Here is a 20,251-nt window from a genome sequence, read left to right on the forward strand (position 1 = left end):
TTCATAGGTTTCAGAGGTGTCTGTTTTGGAGGTTGGTGGCTTGGCACGCCACATGCAGGAGAGGAGCGCTATTTCACCTCCTCCCGTGACGTCTTCTCTTCTGTTCTTCAGTGCCAGGGGTAGACTGCCCTGTCACCTAGTCAGCACACGGGGATTATTCTGCCCCTTTGTGTGTGTGACTCACGCCCAACCCAGTTGGGTCAGTGTTTGCTGCCTGGAGGTCCTGGTGGACCTCGAAGAAGGACCTCTGCGGTTCCTCCGCTGCTGCACACTGGCTCCAGTGGTACCAGGTGTCTCCTTTACCCTTCAGTCGGACTGCATGCGAAGTTCTCTCCACCACCTGAAACGGTCCAGTCCACCTCTGGTTCCGACCACTTGCGTTTGATTACCCGCAACAGGACCCAATTCACCTCTGGCGACGAAGCCTCGTGCGCCCCCTCATGTCGGTCCGTGACCTGTTTGGCAAAAGCTGAACCGAAAGCCTGCAGTTCTTTAAAATATGCTCTTATGGTCAGGTTTTGTTTGTCTTCACCAATCCCAATCAATTTTGTCATGGGACCTGGAAAAGCTCTCCCTGTTTGTAGCTCATGAGGAGAGAACCCTGTGCTCTGGTTAATGGAGCTTCGAATGGACATGAGCACCAGGGGTAGAGCATCTAGCCAGGTCAGGTTAGTCTGTGCACATATTTTTGCCAATTTGTGCTTAACTGTTTGATTCATCCTTTCAACCTTGCCCTGTGATTGCGGGTGGTAAACAGTGCCAAATGAATGTTTCAGCCCTAGCATTGCCTCCACCTGCTGGAGGTCTTGATTTTTGAAGTGAGTCCCATTGTCTGATCGAATTTTCTCTGGGAACCCATGTCGAGGAATGTAGTGATTAATCAAAAACTCAATCACCGACTTGTTATCCTCCCTTTTTGTTGGCCACGCCTCCGGCCACTCTGTATACACATCCACACACATCAACATATCTGTACCCTCTTACTGCGGTTATCATATCTGTGTAATCTATGATAATTTCTTTCCCTGGTCATACTTCGAGAGGATACTTACCCGGTTCGAGTTTTGATGGTCGGTCTGGCATTGTACTTGGTGCAAAGTTCACATGTTCTTACCCAGTGTTTTACCATATCTTTCAAGTGAGGATGCCACTAGTTCTCCAGGTTTCTCAGCATCTGTGCCGCTCCCACGTGTCCTACTCCATGCGCCTCCTCTAGCGCTGTTTTTCTCATGCCTGGGGTAGAATAAGACGTCCATCCGGACTCCTCCACAGTCCTCCCACCTCCGTAGCTCCTCGGGCTTTCCAGAGCGTTTTCTCCTGTGGTAAGACCCCCTTTTGCAATCTTATAATGTCAGTTAGTTCTGGTTCAGTTCCATCTCTTCTTCTGAACACATTAGTTCTCGTTTAACCTGATACCCAACCGCCATCTTTGCTGCATGATCTGCTGCATTGTTCCCTCATTTCTGCCTCGTGTTTGATGGATTTGTTTATTGCAGTTATGTACATTAGCACTGTTTTTTCTCCCCCTTTTTTCTGGAACAGAATGCCATTAACAACTGCTTCTGTTTCAGAAATATCAAGGTAGAATGGCAACGTGTAGTCTGGTAAGGCCAATTCAGTGGCAGTAGCCAATTTTTGGAGCCATCCCTGCTCCTTTCTGGAAGATCGCTCTGCCTAGGAATAAAACCTGTTTCCTAGATATCTGTAATTTGGCTTTACTTACCTTAAACCCTTTTCTGGCTAAGTGTTGCAGGACAGAGCTGGTTGCTGTAAGACAGACAGTAGCTGTGGGCGCCGCCAGGAAGAGACCATCTACATACTGAATGAGTGTGGTGTTGTCTGGCAGAATGCAGTCACTTAAAGCCTATATGAGGACCTGATTGAACAGCCATGGTGACAGTGTGAGCTGTCAACCCTTGTAGGTAAATGAAAAAAATGTCACAGCACTCTTCTGCTAATGGGAGACAAAAGAATGCATTAGCCAGATCAATGCATGTAAACCATGAATGAGATGAATCCAGATTAGTCAGAGCCACATATGGATCAGGCACGGGCACCGTAGTAGTAGAAAGGATGTTATTAATGGTTTTGAGGTCATGTGCCATTCTGTATTTACCTGTCCCTTTCTTTTCTACTGGCAGGATAGGGGTGTTCCATGCGGAGTGTGAGGGTTAGCCATGTCGCATTTCAATCAATGTGATATGTCTTAGCTTAGTAGTGAAGATGAGGGATTTGTGTGAGTGTCCAATCAGTCTGAGCCAGAGTGTGTTTAACCACACCTCCCAGTTCTTTTGCCATGATGTTTAGGATGTAATGCTAGTGAGACGTGAGGAACCGCCTCTTCTGACATCATATACCAATCTAGTTGATCTGCTGTGAGTGTGACTGCTGCTGCAACTCCCTCTGGTGCCACATATATGTTGGTGGAGTGTATTCGCCAACTTTTACCTTGTAGCTGTTCTTGGAACCCGTCTTGATACCACTCAGTTTGCAGTCTGTCATAGAAGAGGGTCACGTGGGCTGGGTCAGGAGGAGAGATGTAGGGCTCGAGCAGTGAGATCCAGGGTTTCCACTGCAGGTAGGCCGAGAGGATGCCGTTGTGCTCAGGCGTTTCAGGTTGCAACAGAGCCCAGTAGATGTCCGCATACTGCTCTTCCACAGACTGGAGGAGGTATTGCCCTGTGGTTCTCAGCTGGCAATGTCACTATGAGTCTGTCCAGGCTACACAGTGTGGACGCCCCCAGTTTGATTAGGAGATCTCTCCCCAATAGATTGACTTTATAGACAGCACTGGGTCTGCTGTTGCGGTCTCTCTGTGGTGTGTTCCCCACTCCTCCCAGTCATCCCAGTTCACCATGGGATACTGGATACTGTAGGTGCTGCTTGGTGATTGAGTGCCTGCGTCAGGCCTGGGCGTGGTGGATCGCCTCAACCTCGGCCCTTTGCGGTATACTGGAACAGTCTTTCACCCAGTGTCTTGGTTGGTTGCAGTAGTAGCACACGTTTCCTCCCGGCTGTCCCTTTGGCGGTCCGCCCCTTCCCCCACGTCCTCTCGTCCATTCTCCTCCCCACTGTGGCCAGCCCCCGGAGCCTCCTCCTCTGCCGTATGGTGGGTATCTCGGGCAGCTTTTTTTCTATTCAAGAGGGAACAGGAAACAAATCAGGAGTATCATTATTCTCAGCAGTGACCATTACCTTCACAGCTTCACTTTTTTCTATTCTCTTTTTGTCATTTACCTTCTTTGTCAGGCCTCGTTCAGTTGTAGCTTCAGTAATTGACCCTGAAGCTCTTTAATAGTGTCCCGCTCCTTTTGCTGTTCGTCTTATGCTCAAGTGAGGTGATGCACTAAATGTTTTTTTTTTCTCTAACTTCCTCTGGAACACCCTCTAACACCGCCTGTCTGTACCATTCCCTTTGTACCCCTTTTGGCCCTGGGTGGACACCTGTGTGTTTGATCCACGTGTCCTTACATTTATCTAGAAACTCGCATGGGTGCTGCTCAGGCGCCCACTGTAATTTTGGAACCATTGCAACGTTGGGCAATGGATACTTCTCTCTCATTGCTTTGCCTATGTCAGTGCTTACCCTAGTAAATGGTGTGTTATCAGTAGAGCGTCTCGTATTAGCCTCCTCCTAAATCTCCCTCAGGTCTGCTCCCGTCATGCATCTGGCTGCCACCGCTCTAAAGTCTCCAAGCGCCAGAGTCTGTCCTGCAGTAAGACTATCTAAGTTGTTTAACCACAATCCTCCGCCTTCTGCCACTGGGGCATTTTATCAACTATTGCTTGCACATCACCTAGTCCAAATGATTTGTATTTGACTCCCTAGCTGGTGGTGATTAAGGGGAAAATTATCGTAGTTGAGTGTGTGTGTTATTTCAAGGTCATAGGGTGTTTATGCTGCTCATGGGGCGCTTCATCCTCGCCTGGTAGGAGTGTGTGTACGGTGTGTACTATTCTATCGATGGCCTTGTCTTGGCAGTGCGCGATATTCTGACACTGCTGATTCGTTATCTGTCTGTTCTAGTGACTGCGTTGAGACTGAGGCTTTATCTAACACTCATTTGGCTGCAGAGGCGGTGGGTGTTGGGTATGGTATACTTACGAAAAGTTGTCCTTTCTCTATTTTCACTGTTGGGTACCTTTCCTGAGGGGACTCACATGATGCAGTGGAGGAGCGTAGGGTGGGGGTTGGACCAGTGTGTTGGCCTCCTTCTTCTCGCTTTTCCGCTCTTCTTTCTTCTCTTTGTGTAGATGATCAGCACCCTGCCACCAGACCGCCAACTCGGACCATTCTCTCCTCTCCTCCTCATATGCTTTCCCTTCCTTCCTCCATTTTCCTTTTTTTAATAAACTGGCTGCTTCTTCCTGCCTCCTGGCTTCTATTTTTTTAGCCTTCGACTCTGCTACTTTTTCCCATAACATCCCTCCCAAGGACACTCTGTCCTTTAACTCTTTCCCTGTCTCCTTTATTCATCTTTCTACCTTCTTTTTTACCCCCTCCATTTTTCTTCTCCTTTTCTTTCTCTTCAGTAACCCCTGTCCCTGCCAGTATTATATTTTCTAGTTGTGCTGACAGAGGTTTCCACCGACCCTCAGGTCCACAACCTCCGTCATGTAACTCCTTATTAAACTCACCCTCCATCCTTAAAAATGTTATACCAATCTATTAATTAATTAAGTAATTAATTAACCAATAGTTTATTCAAATATAAATTCAGCTGTCAGCCGGTGTGTATGGGGTCCACCCGAGCCACAAGTCTTATTCAGTGAGCAGAGCAAAACAGCCAGTCAGTTTGTATGGAGTTCACCCGAGCAACTGACCCTTGTGACAAAAACCGGCCACTTCCGTTGGCACCGTGAGGTTTCCGCGGCTCAGGCAGCTTTCGTTGACACCGTGAGGTTTCCGCTGTCTGTTTTGAACAGTTTTGTCACGACACTGTTGTAATGCTCTGCACTTAAGACACCGCTGAATTCTATTTTTTATCTATTTTATCCCCAATTACCCAGACATGTCACACATACACACAATATCACATTTATTCAATACTCACCAACTCTGGAACTTTTATCCTTTCAGCTTTTAAGGAGACGCCGCTCCTAGGGACTCTAACCCAATATTTGAAGAGACACCGCTCTTCTAACTCAGAATTCGGGGGTCCTCACCTCCCCGGGACTCTAACCCAGCTGCCTCCTTGGCTCCGTCCCCTCGTCAGAGGACGGTGGGGTCCGCCACGACCAAGGACAAGATCTACAATTGATCTTTTAACCTCTTTTTTCTTTTCTTTTTTTTGTTCCAGTTCCTTACTTTGTTTTTCACTCATTCACACTTTATTTTTTTTATTTTTTTATCCTCTGAATTTTCAACAGACTCTGAATTTGGAAACTTCACACTTGCAGACACAGATTGCCTTCTTATTTAAGAGTATTCAATATGCAGAATTCGTTACAACAGGTTTCTGCTTTACCTTTGTTTTAGGTCGACCACAGCGCTGTGTCCTCGGTGTGCAGTTTGGTTTTAGGTCAGATCAAAAAACTCCTCACATCCCGGACGAGCCCCCAAATTGTTGAAGCCCACTTGCTTCCCCGAGTAGGTTGATGTGAGAGAGTTAAAACAGAGTCGTTGAATAGCCTTAAAACAGAGTTATTTATTTTAGAAACAAAGATCTTTGGAGATCCCACCTCAGAACACAAGTCTGCTTCAGCCAAACGCCAAGTGGGATCTAAAGCACTCAAGGAAGTACATCATTATATATACTTTAAGATAACACTAGTTGTTAGTCTCTAAACCTTTCCACTCAAGCTAGAGGGGAGGGGTGGTGTATCAGTGTCTTCGCCCATCGGTCAGAGTGACTTGAGATATGGTGTCCTTCTCCTACTATGCATGATACCTCTGTCTCCCTCAGAGTGTGCAGTCCTGAGACAAACAACCAGTTCTACATGATTATAACCTTAGTAATTATACCATCAATAATACAGCATAGAACATATAGCATAAAACAAAATAAGGCAGGTTAAATATTTATTAATCCACAAACTCCATCACATGCACACACACACACACACAGACAGCCATGTTTCCATCACTTTCTGGGGACATTTCATAGACTTCCATTCATTTCCTGGAGGCTTAACCACCACCTTACCATAACAATAAACATTACTTGTATACCTTAACTCAACCTAAGCTTAAAGGAAGTCCTCACCCTAAATGATTCAAGTTGTGGGTGACTTGTGTTTTGTCCCCATTAGTAAGGCAGGTCCTCACAATGTGACTGTGTAAACAGCTTTTTGTCCCCACAACTACAGGAATACGTGTCCATGCATCCACACACACACACACACACACACACACAAACACACACCTCCACCGGAAGTAGAGAACAATAGAAGTAACCAGACGACCTGACTCCTGGCTAATGGCTCACCACTTAGAGCTCACACACACACACACACACACACACACACACACACACACACACTCAAGCGCACTCAAACAGTACTTGTTTGAAAGAAAAGCAGGCATCAGAGGATTTCTATATATACCTTTGCTATCATTCATGTGTTTGTAGGATATATTAATTCACCGTATTACAGTATTTCAGTAACATTCTCTGAGGCTGTTTATCTTTCTGTCATCCCTTTACATATCCATCCATCCATCCACTCATCCATCCACGTCTCATGTACCTGCAGTGGGCGGTAAGTGTGTGTGCTGTAGTAACATGGTGTGATGAATCTGCCTATAAATCAGAGTTGTCAGGGTTGGAGTGAACTATGGCCTTTAATGGCCAATAAATACAGGTTAGCAGGACAGGGGTTGACTGTGGGTCACAGGGTGGAGGTGTGTGTGTGAGAGAGTGTGTCGTATTTGCTGTTGTTGGGGTGACTTTAGAGGGTTCACAAATAGGGCTTAGAAGAGCAAATTAGAATTGCTAATTTGAATCATCACATCAGTCAAAATAACTACGAAACAATTCAAATTATTTTACAATCACTGCACCCAAAGAATGAATGCAGATCATACATTCAGCCCATAAGGTGCTTTTATTAAGGTTCTGTATCAACAGTGTTATTCTATGCAATACTTATATAGCTATTATTTTTATTTTATTTTAATGTCCCCCTGAACCAGTTTTTGATAGAATGTGTTCGTTCTCCTCCTTCTATCTCCTGAACTCTCTGTCTTCCTCTCTGACAAGTTTTCCAGCTGGAACCATCAACTGCCTTCTCCTCCTCTTCTCATCTGTCCATGTCTGTCTCAGATAGCGGTCACCTTTTAGCCCTGTGAAAGGCCCAGCCTTCAGTTCCACCTCCCACCGAGACCGTGGGGTCAAAAGCGATCCACCCAGGAAGTGATTTTACGCCCTTCACACATGTGAGGAGCTTTGAAAGAGCAGAGGGAGAGGACAAGAGGCTAGAGGTGTAGTGATAAACACCACAGGCCTCAGATCTTCCACCTACCAATCCTTTAATGAAGACACATTTATTCTTTGTTCACCTCTCATCTGCCTACACCCCTCTCTTCTTTTCTATTCCATCCCTCCTTCGCTGCTGCCCCAGCTCCCTTTCATTCCCTCTCTCTGACCATCTTTTATCCTCACCTTATTTCCTTCCCCTTTCCTTCTCTCCTCCTGTTTTTCATCCCCAGGATAAATTAATACAACTTTAATTGTTGATTAAAAGTCATATAAAAATGCGAATGAATTACAATTTAAAATGATACAAGAGGGGCAAAAATAAGAGATATATCAAGAGGGTATTAATGCATTACAATTGATAAATCAGTCTTCATTTTGGTCTTGCGTACTTACAGTGCAGACAGGTTCAGTATACAGACGGGTCTATTGTATTACTGCGTTATATTATCATAACAGGAAATTAAACCAGGACAGTTTCTAGTTGAAACATTTTTAGGCCCTAAAAACACGTTTAGTGTTAATAAAAGATTATGTTGGACCTTAAATATGTGGTTTTGTCACCCCAAATAAGTTTGGAAGCCCTCCTGACGTCTTGTTTATAATGTCAGCTTTAGTCGCCACAATCACAACTAGAAAATAGTTGCTAAAATAAGACAATTTGATGGTTGGTAGGATGGTGTCAAAGCTGTTGCAGCCATTGCCAAGGACGTGCTCCTTCTGGCTCCTTCTGCTTCATGTGTAATTAGAACAATATACAACAGGTAACAAACACGTGGCAACTTGGCTGTGTTATCAGTATCAGTATTTTCACTTACAATCCAATATTTATTTTCATTTTATCTTTCACAATTTTTTCTGTCATTATTCATTTGCATATTACAAATCTGCTTAAACTGAATAAGGCCATTTAGATGTGTTTTACGGCTTAGTTAGAATAGTTTGCACTGTTCTATATTTTCTATAATAACCATTTAGTGTCAGTGCTCTGTTGCAGGACAGTCTGAGCAGGAGCTCCAAACACTCACCTGAGCGTGAATAAAATACTGATGTTTTCATTTGCAAAGTCTCACTAAAACAGACACAAAAGCACCATTCGCTGCTGCTCACTGTCACCTCATGAACTAAAACTCACCGCTGTTTTTACGCATTTTGTGACTCAGCAGGTCGCTCGCTCACAGCTTTTAGTTTTAAAGGAACAGAGTCAGCTGTCCAGAGGTAACATCTGGATTTGTAATACCTGACATACATATTTATTTAAACTGGTCCTGATCTCGGCTGTGGATCAGCATTGGACATTCCTACTCTGCCTTATTTTCATTCTTAAGACCCCCCTTTTACTAAAATGCATCTGTTCATACATGCGATTAGTCAAGTCTAGTCCATTTGAAATGAGTGTGAGACTTTAGTTTTTCTGTTTCATTTCTGGCAAAGAAAGTTAAATATTTGGAAATGTTTTTCTAGTGATGGTCCTGATTTGGGTTTAGAAATTCAAGTCAGAATCCAAAATGACTCAGAACTAGAACCTTTCTATCCTCAGGTGCTGCTGTTAAGCTAAAAGAGCACAGCAGGATTCTATGTTCTATCTAGACAATGATATTGATGAGAAACTGTATTATGGCGGTGGGGTTGGCTAAAGAGAAGCAGGACCATGTGACCCTCACTCTTACAGCGGTCATTGATGATTCAGAATAGCTACAGAGTAGTTTTTAAAATCATCAGCGATGCAGCCTGTGAGGGAAAAGAAAACACTCCTGTTTCATATCACTGAACTTTTCAACTCACTGCTGCGTGAGTGCAATCCGTTGCGGACAAGCCAACAAATATCACTGAGCGTTGTGGTAATACATTTGTGTAATGAAGCCCCAGTGTTTGAATAACAAAAAGAGAGATGAAGAAAGCAACATTTCCATCATCAGTGGCGGCCTTGTGTATTTTTAATTCTCTTCTTCCCCTTCTCATACATCTTTCTCTTCTCTCATCTTCCCTGCACTTCAATTCCAATTCCAAAACCCCCTCCTGATTTAATTCCTCCATCCATCTATCTGTCCAACTGCCTCTCTTTTCTCCATCCATGCTCTAACCTCTACTTTACCTTTGTCCCTCTGTTACCTTTGTCCAGGGCTATGTATGTTTGGCATGCAGCTTACCTCCACTGCCGAGTTTGTGTGTGCCTGTGTGTGTGTGTTCAGACAGATTAACAAGGTTTAAAATGAATTAGGTAGGTTTTGTCTCTCCCTGGTTGTGTTTATGTGGCTGTGCATGGACGTGTATTTAAAACTGTGTGTGTCTCTGTCTTGCTATTTATATGTACTGTATGTGAAAGTAAGTATGGGTTTTTGTGAGTAAGAACAGAACTGCGCCACCTCTAGACTTAAACCCCTGTGTGACCCCTGGATGATCATCCCAGTGTTTAACACACAGCCCCAGTCCACATTCCATCCTGCTATGTGATGGTTCCCCATTATACACGGCTGCGCTTACATGTCAGCTGAGCAGCACTAAATGCAGTGAAGGCTAACTTCTGTGACACAACACACTGACACACAAATGTGCAGTGGAGGGTGTGTGACAGTCAGTGAATACATATAGAGCCTTAAAACATATCGGTTAACAATTTGACTTTTTACAATCATGAAATAAATTACTAGTCTGAGAGGAATTGTTGAACACTTTTGGAAACAGTTTTGTTTCTTCTCTGATGGACATCAGTCCATGTACAGAATCAGGATGACGTGTTGCATCATTTTAATGCATACTTTATCCCAGGAATCTGTCAATTTGTAGGTTTAGGAGGAGTCAGATTGTGATTTTAAATCTTAGCAAAAAGCTGTCTGATTTTCAGAAGCCACGTGTTGTTCTTTTGCACCACAGGACAGCTCATAGGGTGGCAGAGTACATTGTTTGTTGTGTCTAAAATGTTCACATCAACCTTTTGTAACAATTGACTTAGTCCACCAGTTTGTTTATGTAATTCATGTCATTTCACTGTGTTTTTGTTAACATGGACATATTTAACTGATGAATGATGTGTGGTCACTGCAGGGTCAAAGCCTCTCCATCAACAGGAACTACCATTTGCTGTGCACCTAAATACTCACTTCACATGTACGTAACAATCACACACACAAAATGACTGTGGTCATGAAATAGGCAGATGTCCCACTGAGGGAATCCCAGAACATGCACATGCATGCATTTGTGTGTGTGTGTGTGTGTGTGTGTGTGTGTGTGCACGCAAACATGTGTATTTGTGTGTGTGTGTGTGACTTCTCACCACAGCCAAAGTTCAGCAGCAGTTCATCCAGGGAGATGGGGAGATGCTCTCTCTCTGATCCTCTTTCTGTTCCACACATAAGCACATTGTTTGTTTATGGAAATGTTTAAATTTAAGTCCTGTTAGAAGATTAAATGATGTAATTGAGGTTAACAAATAAAATTGAACATCAAATGTCAAATGTTCCCTGAAATAATTTTTTATTGTTTTGAATTGTGACATTTTCTTGAACTTTTCAACCATAAACAACACTGTACCTCTGGTTTGAATACAGTGTGTCATGTGGGTTTACTGAGGTTGAAAGAAGCACACATAAAGAATAACAAATAAGAATCAGCTTTATTGGCAGTATATATGTTTTCTTCTTCTGCATTTATCCCATCCTTAGTTGAACACACATGCAACACCCAGCAAATTACATGCAGTGAAACACACACAGGAGCAGTGGGCTGCCACTGTCAGGCACCCAGGGAGCAAATTGGAGGTTAGGTGCCTTGCTCAAGGGCATATCAGCCAGCTAATGGGGGGGCATTTTTTGTATTTAATTTACTTTTTATTATTATTATTATTAGGTTTTTCAATTAGGTTTTAAAGGAAATGCAATTTGCTTCCTGGACTTCACTTACTGGGAACCTTTTCTTCCTATCAAGGAAGTGCATACACTCAAACCACAGGAGGGAGGTTGCACCAAATGATGGACATTCAAATCACAAGACTTTAACATCACAGGTTGGGGTTCACATGTGTGGTTAGCGAATGTGGTAGCGAGGCGTGTATAGTGGGGAACAGTACCCAGGATCAAACCTGAGATTACAGGTTTGTTTTAATCCGCATTTGGAGCGAAGCAAAGCATTCGGAGAAAACCAGGCTTGTAAGCAGTAGATAATAAAAGCTACATTACATACATTGTTTAGGGTGTAATGTCTTTATGCATGTGTGTGTGTGTGTGTGTGTGTGTGTGTGTGTGTGTGTGTCCACCAAGTCTACAGGAGCCCCTTGATATTATGTAACATTTGAACTTGAGTCACCTCCCCCATGGTCAAAGTTCATAGCGGCTCACTGCCTAAGCCATAGCAGCAAAACATCACTGTCAGCCATCCTCCCATTTCTCCTTCTGTCCTTCAGTGTAGTCAACACATTCTGCTGCTCGTCTTTTCACTAATGTTATGACTCAGCTCTACCTGATCATACTCAAGGCTTTTTATTTTGCAGGTATGGATTGTACCTGGTACCTGGTACTGTTTTGGGATCACATTGGTCAATATTTTAGCCAAGTTAGCAATGCAGACAATGGACTGGTCAGAGGAAGTCGCCTCTTGCATGACAAGGAATGTCCTGCAGAAAACCTGGAATTTTTTGATCGCTGAGTAACCATCAGTAATGACCACAAATTTTTATTCACCTGATCCAGATTTTAAAAAAATGCCTCCATCCATTTTCTGTTTTACAATTGTTGTATGCGTGGAGTGTGGATGTGTAATATGAATGAATGTAAAGCTTTATTTGTTTAACATTGAAAACACGGCTGCTAATATTATCTAACAAGCTGTGAATATTGAACTGTGCTAGTCTTAAAGGCATTACAGTCATCTGTTAGCTTATGGTAACTCACTGGTGTCCCATTATGGTTTGTTCACATAGAAAGCATATAGGATTTTTTCACACATTGGGATTGCATATAAAGTCAATACAAAGACGGGCACTGTGGGCAATGTGAATGAAGCGAATGGCCATTGTGAATTACATCACTGGAGTCATAAGGGCAAGCTGAAAATATTCAACTTCAGTGAAAAATGTGCATGTTTCACAAGGCTTTACTGAGAGCTGTGTGGTGAGGACCAGGCAGAGCAGAGGGCAGGAAGTCACGAGTCAGGAAGCCACTCTGGATTCCCTTCACTTTCTAAGTAAACACTATCACATACGACTGTCACAGTTAGCACGACAGCTAATGTTAACTTTGCTCTTCAATTCAGCAAGACACCAGGATCATTTTTAACTTAAACATATAAAACTTGAACCACATACAGTACTCACACTCTGAAAGAATGGAGGTAAACCATACAGGATTTAAAATAAATAAAAAAAATAATCCTTTTATCGAATATGTTATTGCATATACATATATAGCTTGTTTTGGTGGGAAAACTGAAAACTTACTATCCAAACAGGAGCTCTGGTGAATCAGATGTATCTGTAGACTGCTGTATCAACAAGGTTAAAAGGTTATTCTGAAAATGTACTCATCTTTCATTTCATCTTTGAAGTGACAATATGCTCTCAGACTGCAATCTCATCCAGCTTACATCAGATTTATACCCTCACTTTCTGTCTGTCACACTCATTCATAACCAAACCTTACAACACACGCATATATTCTCAATTACTAATGCTGTCCTTCCCTGTCTCACACACACAGACACGCAGCCACCCACAAATACTCCACCACACCTGTCCGTCTTGGCCTCGCTGCCAGTTGGAGACAGATTCCTGCAGAATGTTCCGGTAAAACGTAGTGGAGCGTGAAATTGGCAGTCTGCTCCATGGCAGCCAGCCAGGCACTGCAGGTGACAGTGGAACTGAGGAATTTGTGTGTGCGTGTGTTTGCAAGGGCGTTGGGCGTGGCTAGCACAGCCAACATTCTGGGTTCTGTTGGTATCCACTTGGAGGATGTTGTTCCACACATGCATACTAGATTTGTACTTCCTGTCTTTGAGGATGCAAAAGAAAAATTCAGCTTTACTGTGTGAACTGACTAAAGACCAGAGCCCAGACTTAGCTGTGATTAATCCTAAACTGACTCCAAAGTTCCAATCTCAGATGGCTGGAGTTTTATCTTATTGTGCTTCCTCCTGTACCTAAAGAAATATGATTTTTATGATCACAGCTCAGATCTGAATCACACGCAGACAAGCTGAAGCGGAACCTCCGAGTGTGAAAACATTCGATAGCACTGGGGTCACTACTCGTTAGCCAACACTGCGTAAATGCACAGCCACATGAACATGCACATGCACAACACTGCTGACCACACTGGACACCATGACAGCAGTGTTAAGATCACAAACTGGGCTGGATTTATGCCAGCTTGATTGATAAATAAAAAAACAATGGCAACTTAATGACAGGTCTTTTGTGTGGCAGTATTGGAAGATCTCAGTGTAAAAAGTATATATTTTTCATGTGAGCAATTATGCTTTAATTAGATCTCCCTTACATAAAACAAGCTGTTATTGTGTCTAGATAAGACAGACAGTGGGGACAGAGATGTGAACGTGTAAAAGTGGACATTTGAGTACAATAGGATGGATCACAGATATGTTTTTTTGTGATTCAACTACACATAAGCATGTGATACATAATGCTCTCACCTGTACAGCTTTCCTTCACTGTCTTTCTCACATAGACACACACACACACACACACACACACACACACACACACACGGTAAGATGGGAGCCTTGTTCATGTGTTGAAGAGCGGGGGTCGTTCAGAGGACAGAAACACACAGGCAGCCTCTCGTCTGCCCTTCACTTAAACCCTCGTGCACACACACACACACACACACACACACACACACAAAACATACATGCCTCCTCTCCTCTCTTTCCCCTCTGCCCTCAACTTAAACCTTCACCCCCATCTTACCCCAGACCTCTCCATATAGCCTTAACCCCCACCCAACATCCAACACCCACTGCCCTGTTACCTCTTCTGCTCCCTCCTCTGCTGTACATGGATGTAAAGTCACATCTATGAAACTCAGGGCTCCACCCAGCCTTGGTTTTCTTTAGCTTAAATTAGAAAAATGTTTCAATAGAGTTCACACTCTCAAATTACAGTTTAACAAGACCTTGAATGCAAAACAACACATTAATTAAAAATTTGAAAGAAAAAGATTGAGACAGTAGTATAGGATTAAGCAAGGCTTGTCTGAAATCTGCACAGAATACCAATTTAGAAACCTTAGTGTGCCCTGCTGACTCACTCACAAAGACATGTTTATGAAATCTTTATTAATGTGGGAATTTGTCTTGGTTTTCATTATAAGACATACCATAAAAAAGAACATATAACAGACATTTGTCATAAAATGTCATTAAATTAGATATATGACAGTAGACGTCTCAGTAATACACATTTTAAAAAATACAACTCACAATACCCAAGTATAAAAATATACACAATACGTAAGTATTCAAGAATTTAGCCTGCTGTGCAAAAACTGCAGCAGAGTCTCACGAGTCTTCCTAGTTTCAGTTATTACCTTTTCCGCATGTGGGACAGGATTTCTGTCAGATATTTCTACTAGCCATTGGTGGTCTACTGAGGGGAAAAGTTCAAAATCACTGGGATTTTGAGGGAAAAGACTGGGAAGGAAAAGAAATGCCAGGGCCAGTAATGCATGACTTGGCTGACTGCAGTCTCACAAAAAGGCCACATTCATACTGAGATTAGGGCTGCGGGACAAAATGCCAACTTCTCTTAATGTCATTCAGATCACTGATTTGTCAAAGTTGGGGTGCTGACAGTGAAGTTCCAGTAAAAAAAAAAACCCCACAAGGTCGGCCCAGTAACATAATCAAACGTGACCCAACCTTTGCTGTATGGCAGTGCGTTATCATCTGACCAGGTACCGCTTTGGACAACCAAACTTGTGCAAGCACACGTTCTGTTATGTTATTTTCAAAATCAGAAGATCCCATCACAGCGATGACTTTTCAAGGTCGTTAGATCCTGTCTCTGCGTATTACAATCCTCTGCATCGTGTTGCGGTGACAAGCCACAACCTGAAGCTACGCAGCCCTTCCACTTTTACATCATCCATTTTTGCAACACGGCACATGAAAAGGAATGCAGCTCACAAGCCGTGAAGGTTCAGGCCTGAGAAACATGGTGTATCCTAGGGCCACGTCTTCTCTGTTAAAATGTTAATTAATATGCTCCTCCTCACAGCTACACATTTTAGCCATTTCTGTGTTTCAGCCTCTCACTGATTCAGACATATCATTTTATGCATCTTGTGTGCCAAAATGTTAAACCGACAGGCAGCAGGAGTGTGATGCTGAGGTCGGCAATCAGTCTCGGAGAGCTGGTCTGTCTGCCAGAGTGAGACAGACAGGCATCTGTGGTTCACTTTTACTGGGAGCAAACCTCATGCAGCCAAATGGAGCTATGCTACACACACACACGCACACACACACACACACACACAGCTGTTAGCAAGCCCTTAGTGAGTTCACATTGGTGAAGACACAGCAGGAGCCTGTGACCTCCACACATGCTGATCTGATGGTGGAATCAGGGAGGGAGAGCTGTGCATCTGTCTGATGTTGAACTCCACTCTGAGTGTCACAGAGAGGTAGGGAAGTTTAAACAGATAGATATCACTTAAATCATTAAAAGGTGTGTCCATTTTCTCATCATGTGAAAACAGGTGTATAATAATAGAGGAGCCACAGCGTTGTCTTCAGAGTTATCTGAGCTTGGTCTTGGAGACTACAGATTTATACCAAAAAACATGTGGAGTTTGAAAGATGTTGACACATTGACTGATGGACAGATGCTAGGAGGCAGGATACAGACAGGTAACAGTCTGAAAAGGTGTATGCAAATAAAAGCTCTGCTTTCAAAACTTTTCCTTCCTGAAAGCACAGAAGTACTATCAGTAAAATGTACTAAAAGTAAGTAAGAAGAAGAATCAGCTTTATTGACAGTATATGTATTTTTACATACACACACTGAATTCGTAGTAGTTGAACACACACATGCAACACCCAGCAAATTACATGCAGTGAAACACACACAGGAGCAGTGGGCAGCATCAAGCACCCAGGGAGCAAACTGGGGTTAAGTGCCTTGCTCAAGGGCACATCAGCCAGCTAATGGAGGGGGGGAGCATTTTTCGCATTAATCACTCCACCACACCCAATTTTTCCTGCCCGTCCGGTGGGGGAATCGAACTGGTGACCCTCTGATCACAAGCCGCTTCTCCAACCTCTAGGCCACGGCTGTCCCCAAAGTAAGTTAAAGTACTTATTCTGCTGTAATTAGCATTTTACTACTGTACTGTAGCAGGCCAAGGTGTGTTTAATCAATTGAAAATCATCATTGCATAATAAAAACAGATTTAAAGTGGATAATCACACACGTTTAAGGGCAACAAACAGGAAACAGTCCATCACTACCTGGACACAACCTGTTTGAACTTCTCCCCTCTGCTAGGGGAGCATGAAAACAACCAGACAAAAGGGCAGCCTCTTTCCACAGGCCATCTCTCTGATGAACATAAATCAGGCACACAGTGTCAATATCCCTGCAACACCAAAACATACACTTACATCCATAACAGACTGGCATTGAAGATGATTCATGATGATTTCCCATATGCCATCTTGTGCATTTGAAGCCTGTGACTGTGCAGTAGTGACTGGGCAGTGGAACAATGATTGACAGTTGCACTCAAACGTCAATCGTGACATTTCGCATGCTTTTTATAACATCTTATAAGTAATTAAAACCAACTCTATCTTTTTCAGAAGTTTTCTAATTTCATTTATTACGGTTCAAGCACCTCAGCACGGTGAGGCCTATCTATATATTTATCTGACATGTACGTGAATGTTTAGTTTGGTCAGAGTCTCCTCTGTTAACACTGAGGGTTCTGACCTATACTGGAGCCTGACACCAGGGAGCGATCAAGATGCTTTGGCTTCATTTTCGGGGAACTGTCATGTTGCCTGTCTCTGCATACAGTCATTGGTTTGCACCCTCCACTGGTGGTGAGGGTACAAAGCTGTGAGTTGGTGCGTGTGATGAATGGTGTGAAGAAGGCAGGATCCAGCTGATACCATCGCTGACCTCAGCCTGAGGTCACCCGTAAATGTGTCAGCGAAAGGCATCTGCAATGCTTACAGTCAAAGTTTCAGAGCATTTTGTTTCCACATTGTCTGACGTTGTCCCTCCACCTTCTGTGAGACAGAGACAAGAGGACATTTGAAGAGGGGTTAGAGGAACTTAAGTATTTTTCATCTCATCATATTCTCCCAGATGTGCCAGCTTGTTTTTTACACATCATCATGCTCTGTTTTGTCAGTTTATTCCCTGCAGGCTGTATAAACGTTATGTAGCAATCTATATTCTATCTGTTAGTGCTGATTATTAAACTGGTCTTCTATATAGACATGTCATTTATGTTGTTGATCACTGATGCTCTTTATATGTATGTTTATGTTTATGTTTATATATACAGCTGTTTGTTCACATGGCCAGTAAAGCTGATTATGATTCTCATGTATTTCCTCCGACTATTCACCAGTATTTCATCCATCCATCCATCCATCTTCTTCCGCTTTATCCGGGACCGGGTCGTGGGGGCAGCAGCTTGAGCAGGGATGCCCAGACTTCCCTCTCCCCAGACACTTTTTCCAGCTCTTCCAGGTGGACCCCAAGGCGTTCCCAGGCCAGCCGAGTGACATAGTCCCTCCAGCGTGTCCTGGGTCTTCCTCGGGGCCTCCTCCCGGTGGGGCATGCCCAGAACACCTCCCCAGGAAGGCGTCCAGGGGGCATCCGGAACAAATGCCCGAGCCACCTCAACTGGCTCCTTTCGATGTGGAGGAGCAGCAGCTCTACTCCGAGCTCCTCACCATATTCACCAGTACTTCACGTTTAATATTTACTTGTCTGGGGAAGTTTCTCTGGGACATGCAGTTGCACACATTTAAACTTGAACCTGCCCAGTGTGACCAGAGCCTGGTCTGAGCAGCTCCACTGCAGCAGTTGGAGGCTATTGAACTCACTGAGGGAGCTCAGTGTTGGTAATGGAGAATGGGCAAGTTCTACACTTTTAGTCAGTAATTGAACCGGCAACTCTCCAGTCACAGGCAGTATCCTCCCTCCTTCGGAACAGCACTGCCCCCTCTTGGAGATGATTTGATGTCTTATTTGAGGCTTTGAATTTATGCTTGCTGTCTTTCTGTGCTTATAGTTAGAGCAGATATAGCTCTGATCCAAATCACAATTATGCACAGCTGAGGCGGCCCGTGTGGTCTCACCTTCTTTGCAAGCAAATGTGGGACATGTGGTGGATTGTCTTATCTTGGATGTCACTTGTTTGTGCCTCTGCTTCAGGCTCAGACAGGGAGGAGCAGCAGGAAGCTGCCTGCTGTCGACACACTCGATTTATGACACCTCGTCTCACTTGGAAGAACGACTTCTGTTTGTACACACTGATTGTTGCAACCAGTCACACACACACACACACACACACACACACATTCACACAAAGAGACATCAGTGCATCTGTGTTGGAGGAAAGTCACTGTGGCACCAGTCTTACACACAGACTTAACACACATGCATGGTGTGAGCATAGAAATAGTCCTGTTTAAATTACTGAGTGGCAGCACAATACACACTTCAGTATTACAACATACTATTGAAAAATATTTGAGATAAAATAATTGTGCAAAATTTGGTGTTATATGTATTATATGATGTAAGCAGTAAATATTTACGTGTGTGTGTGTGTGTGTGTGTGTGTGTGTGTGTGCTGATGGTGGGGGCGAAACAAGCAGTCAGCAAATAATGAATCCGGTTAAAAAGCCATTAAGTCTGAGAGAGATACAAAGGTCAGGAATGATTAATACTGAGAAAGGAGAGGGAAAAGAAAGAAAGAAAGAAAGAAAGAAAGAAAGAAAGAAAGAAAGAAAGAAAGAAAGAAAGAAAGGAAGAAAGAAAGGAAGGAAGAAAGAAAGAAAGAAAGAAAGAAAGAAAGAAAGAAAGGAAGAAAGAAAGAAAGAAAGAAAGGAAGAAAGGAAGAAAGAAAGAAAGAAAGAAAGGAAGAAAGAAAGGAAGGAAGAAAGAAAGAAAGAAAGGAAGAAAGGAAGGAAGGAGGAAAGGAAGGAAGAAAGTGGAAACAAGAAAAAATTACAGTTAGAGAAAAAGTAGAAAATAAATGAATAAACGAAGGGAAAGAAAAAGTGAAGCAACTGAGAGACAAACAGAAAGGAAAACAAAGACAGAGAGGAGGAATATGAGAAAGAGAACAGAGTGACCTCTCTCTGAACTCACTGGGTGAACTTCTGCCTCAGTGTACTCCAGTTAACCTGTCACTCACACACACGCACACGCACACACACACACACACACACACACACACACACACACACACACACACACACACACTGTGCCAGAGGGCACAGTTTGAACTTATATAATGGAGAGCAGTGGAGGATAACATGTGTGTTTCCAGTTCAGCTTTGGAGGTATGAATGGGAGCTGATCCCAGCATTAGTCATGTCAGCACTGGCTCCTGTCTCCTCACACACTCACACACTCATACAAATGCACAAGCATGCATATACACAACAGCACAAACATGACCTCCAGTGTTTCAAAGCAAATAAGTCACTGCAGAGGAGAAAGAGGAAATCAGGTAGAAAATCAGCCCGAGTGTCTGTCACTGCCTGCTAAATGAATGTTAACTCAAAGAAAGACGCTGAAGAAGGCAAACTCTGAACCTGACAGTTTAAGAAATTACTGACAAATAAATATCAGT

At 43.3% G+C, this 20,251-nt stretch overlaps 1 protein-coding gene across 1 annotated transcript; it reads right to left on the minus strand.

Moving 5' to 3' along the window:
* Window positions 1-284: 284 nt before the first annotated feature.
* LOC124053039 (uncharacterized protein K02A2.6-like) lies at window positions 285-1,323 on the minus strand. Its single transcript, XM_046377968.1, has one exon. The coding sequence runs from the start codon at window positions 966-968 to the stop codon at window positions 300-302; it is 669 nt and encodes a 222-aa protein (XP_046233924.1). The 5' UTR covers window positions 969-1,323; the 3' UTR covers window positions 285-299.
* Between the last annotated feature and the right edge of the window lie 18,928 nt (window positions 1,324-20,251).

This window comes from Scatophagus argus, chromosome 21, assembly GCF_020382885.2.
Source record: "Scatophagus argus isolate fScaArg1 chromosome 21, fScaArg1.pri, whole genome shotgun sequence".
In the NCBI taxonomy this organism is placed as follows: Eukaryota; Metazoa; Chordata; class Actinopteri; family Scatophagidae; genus Scatophagus; species Scatophagus argus.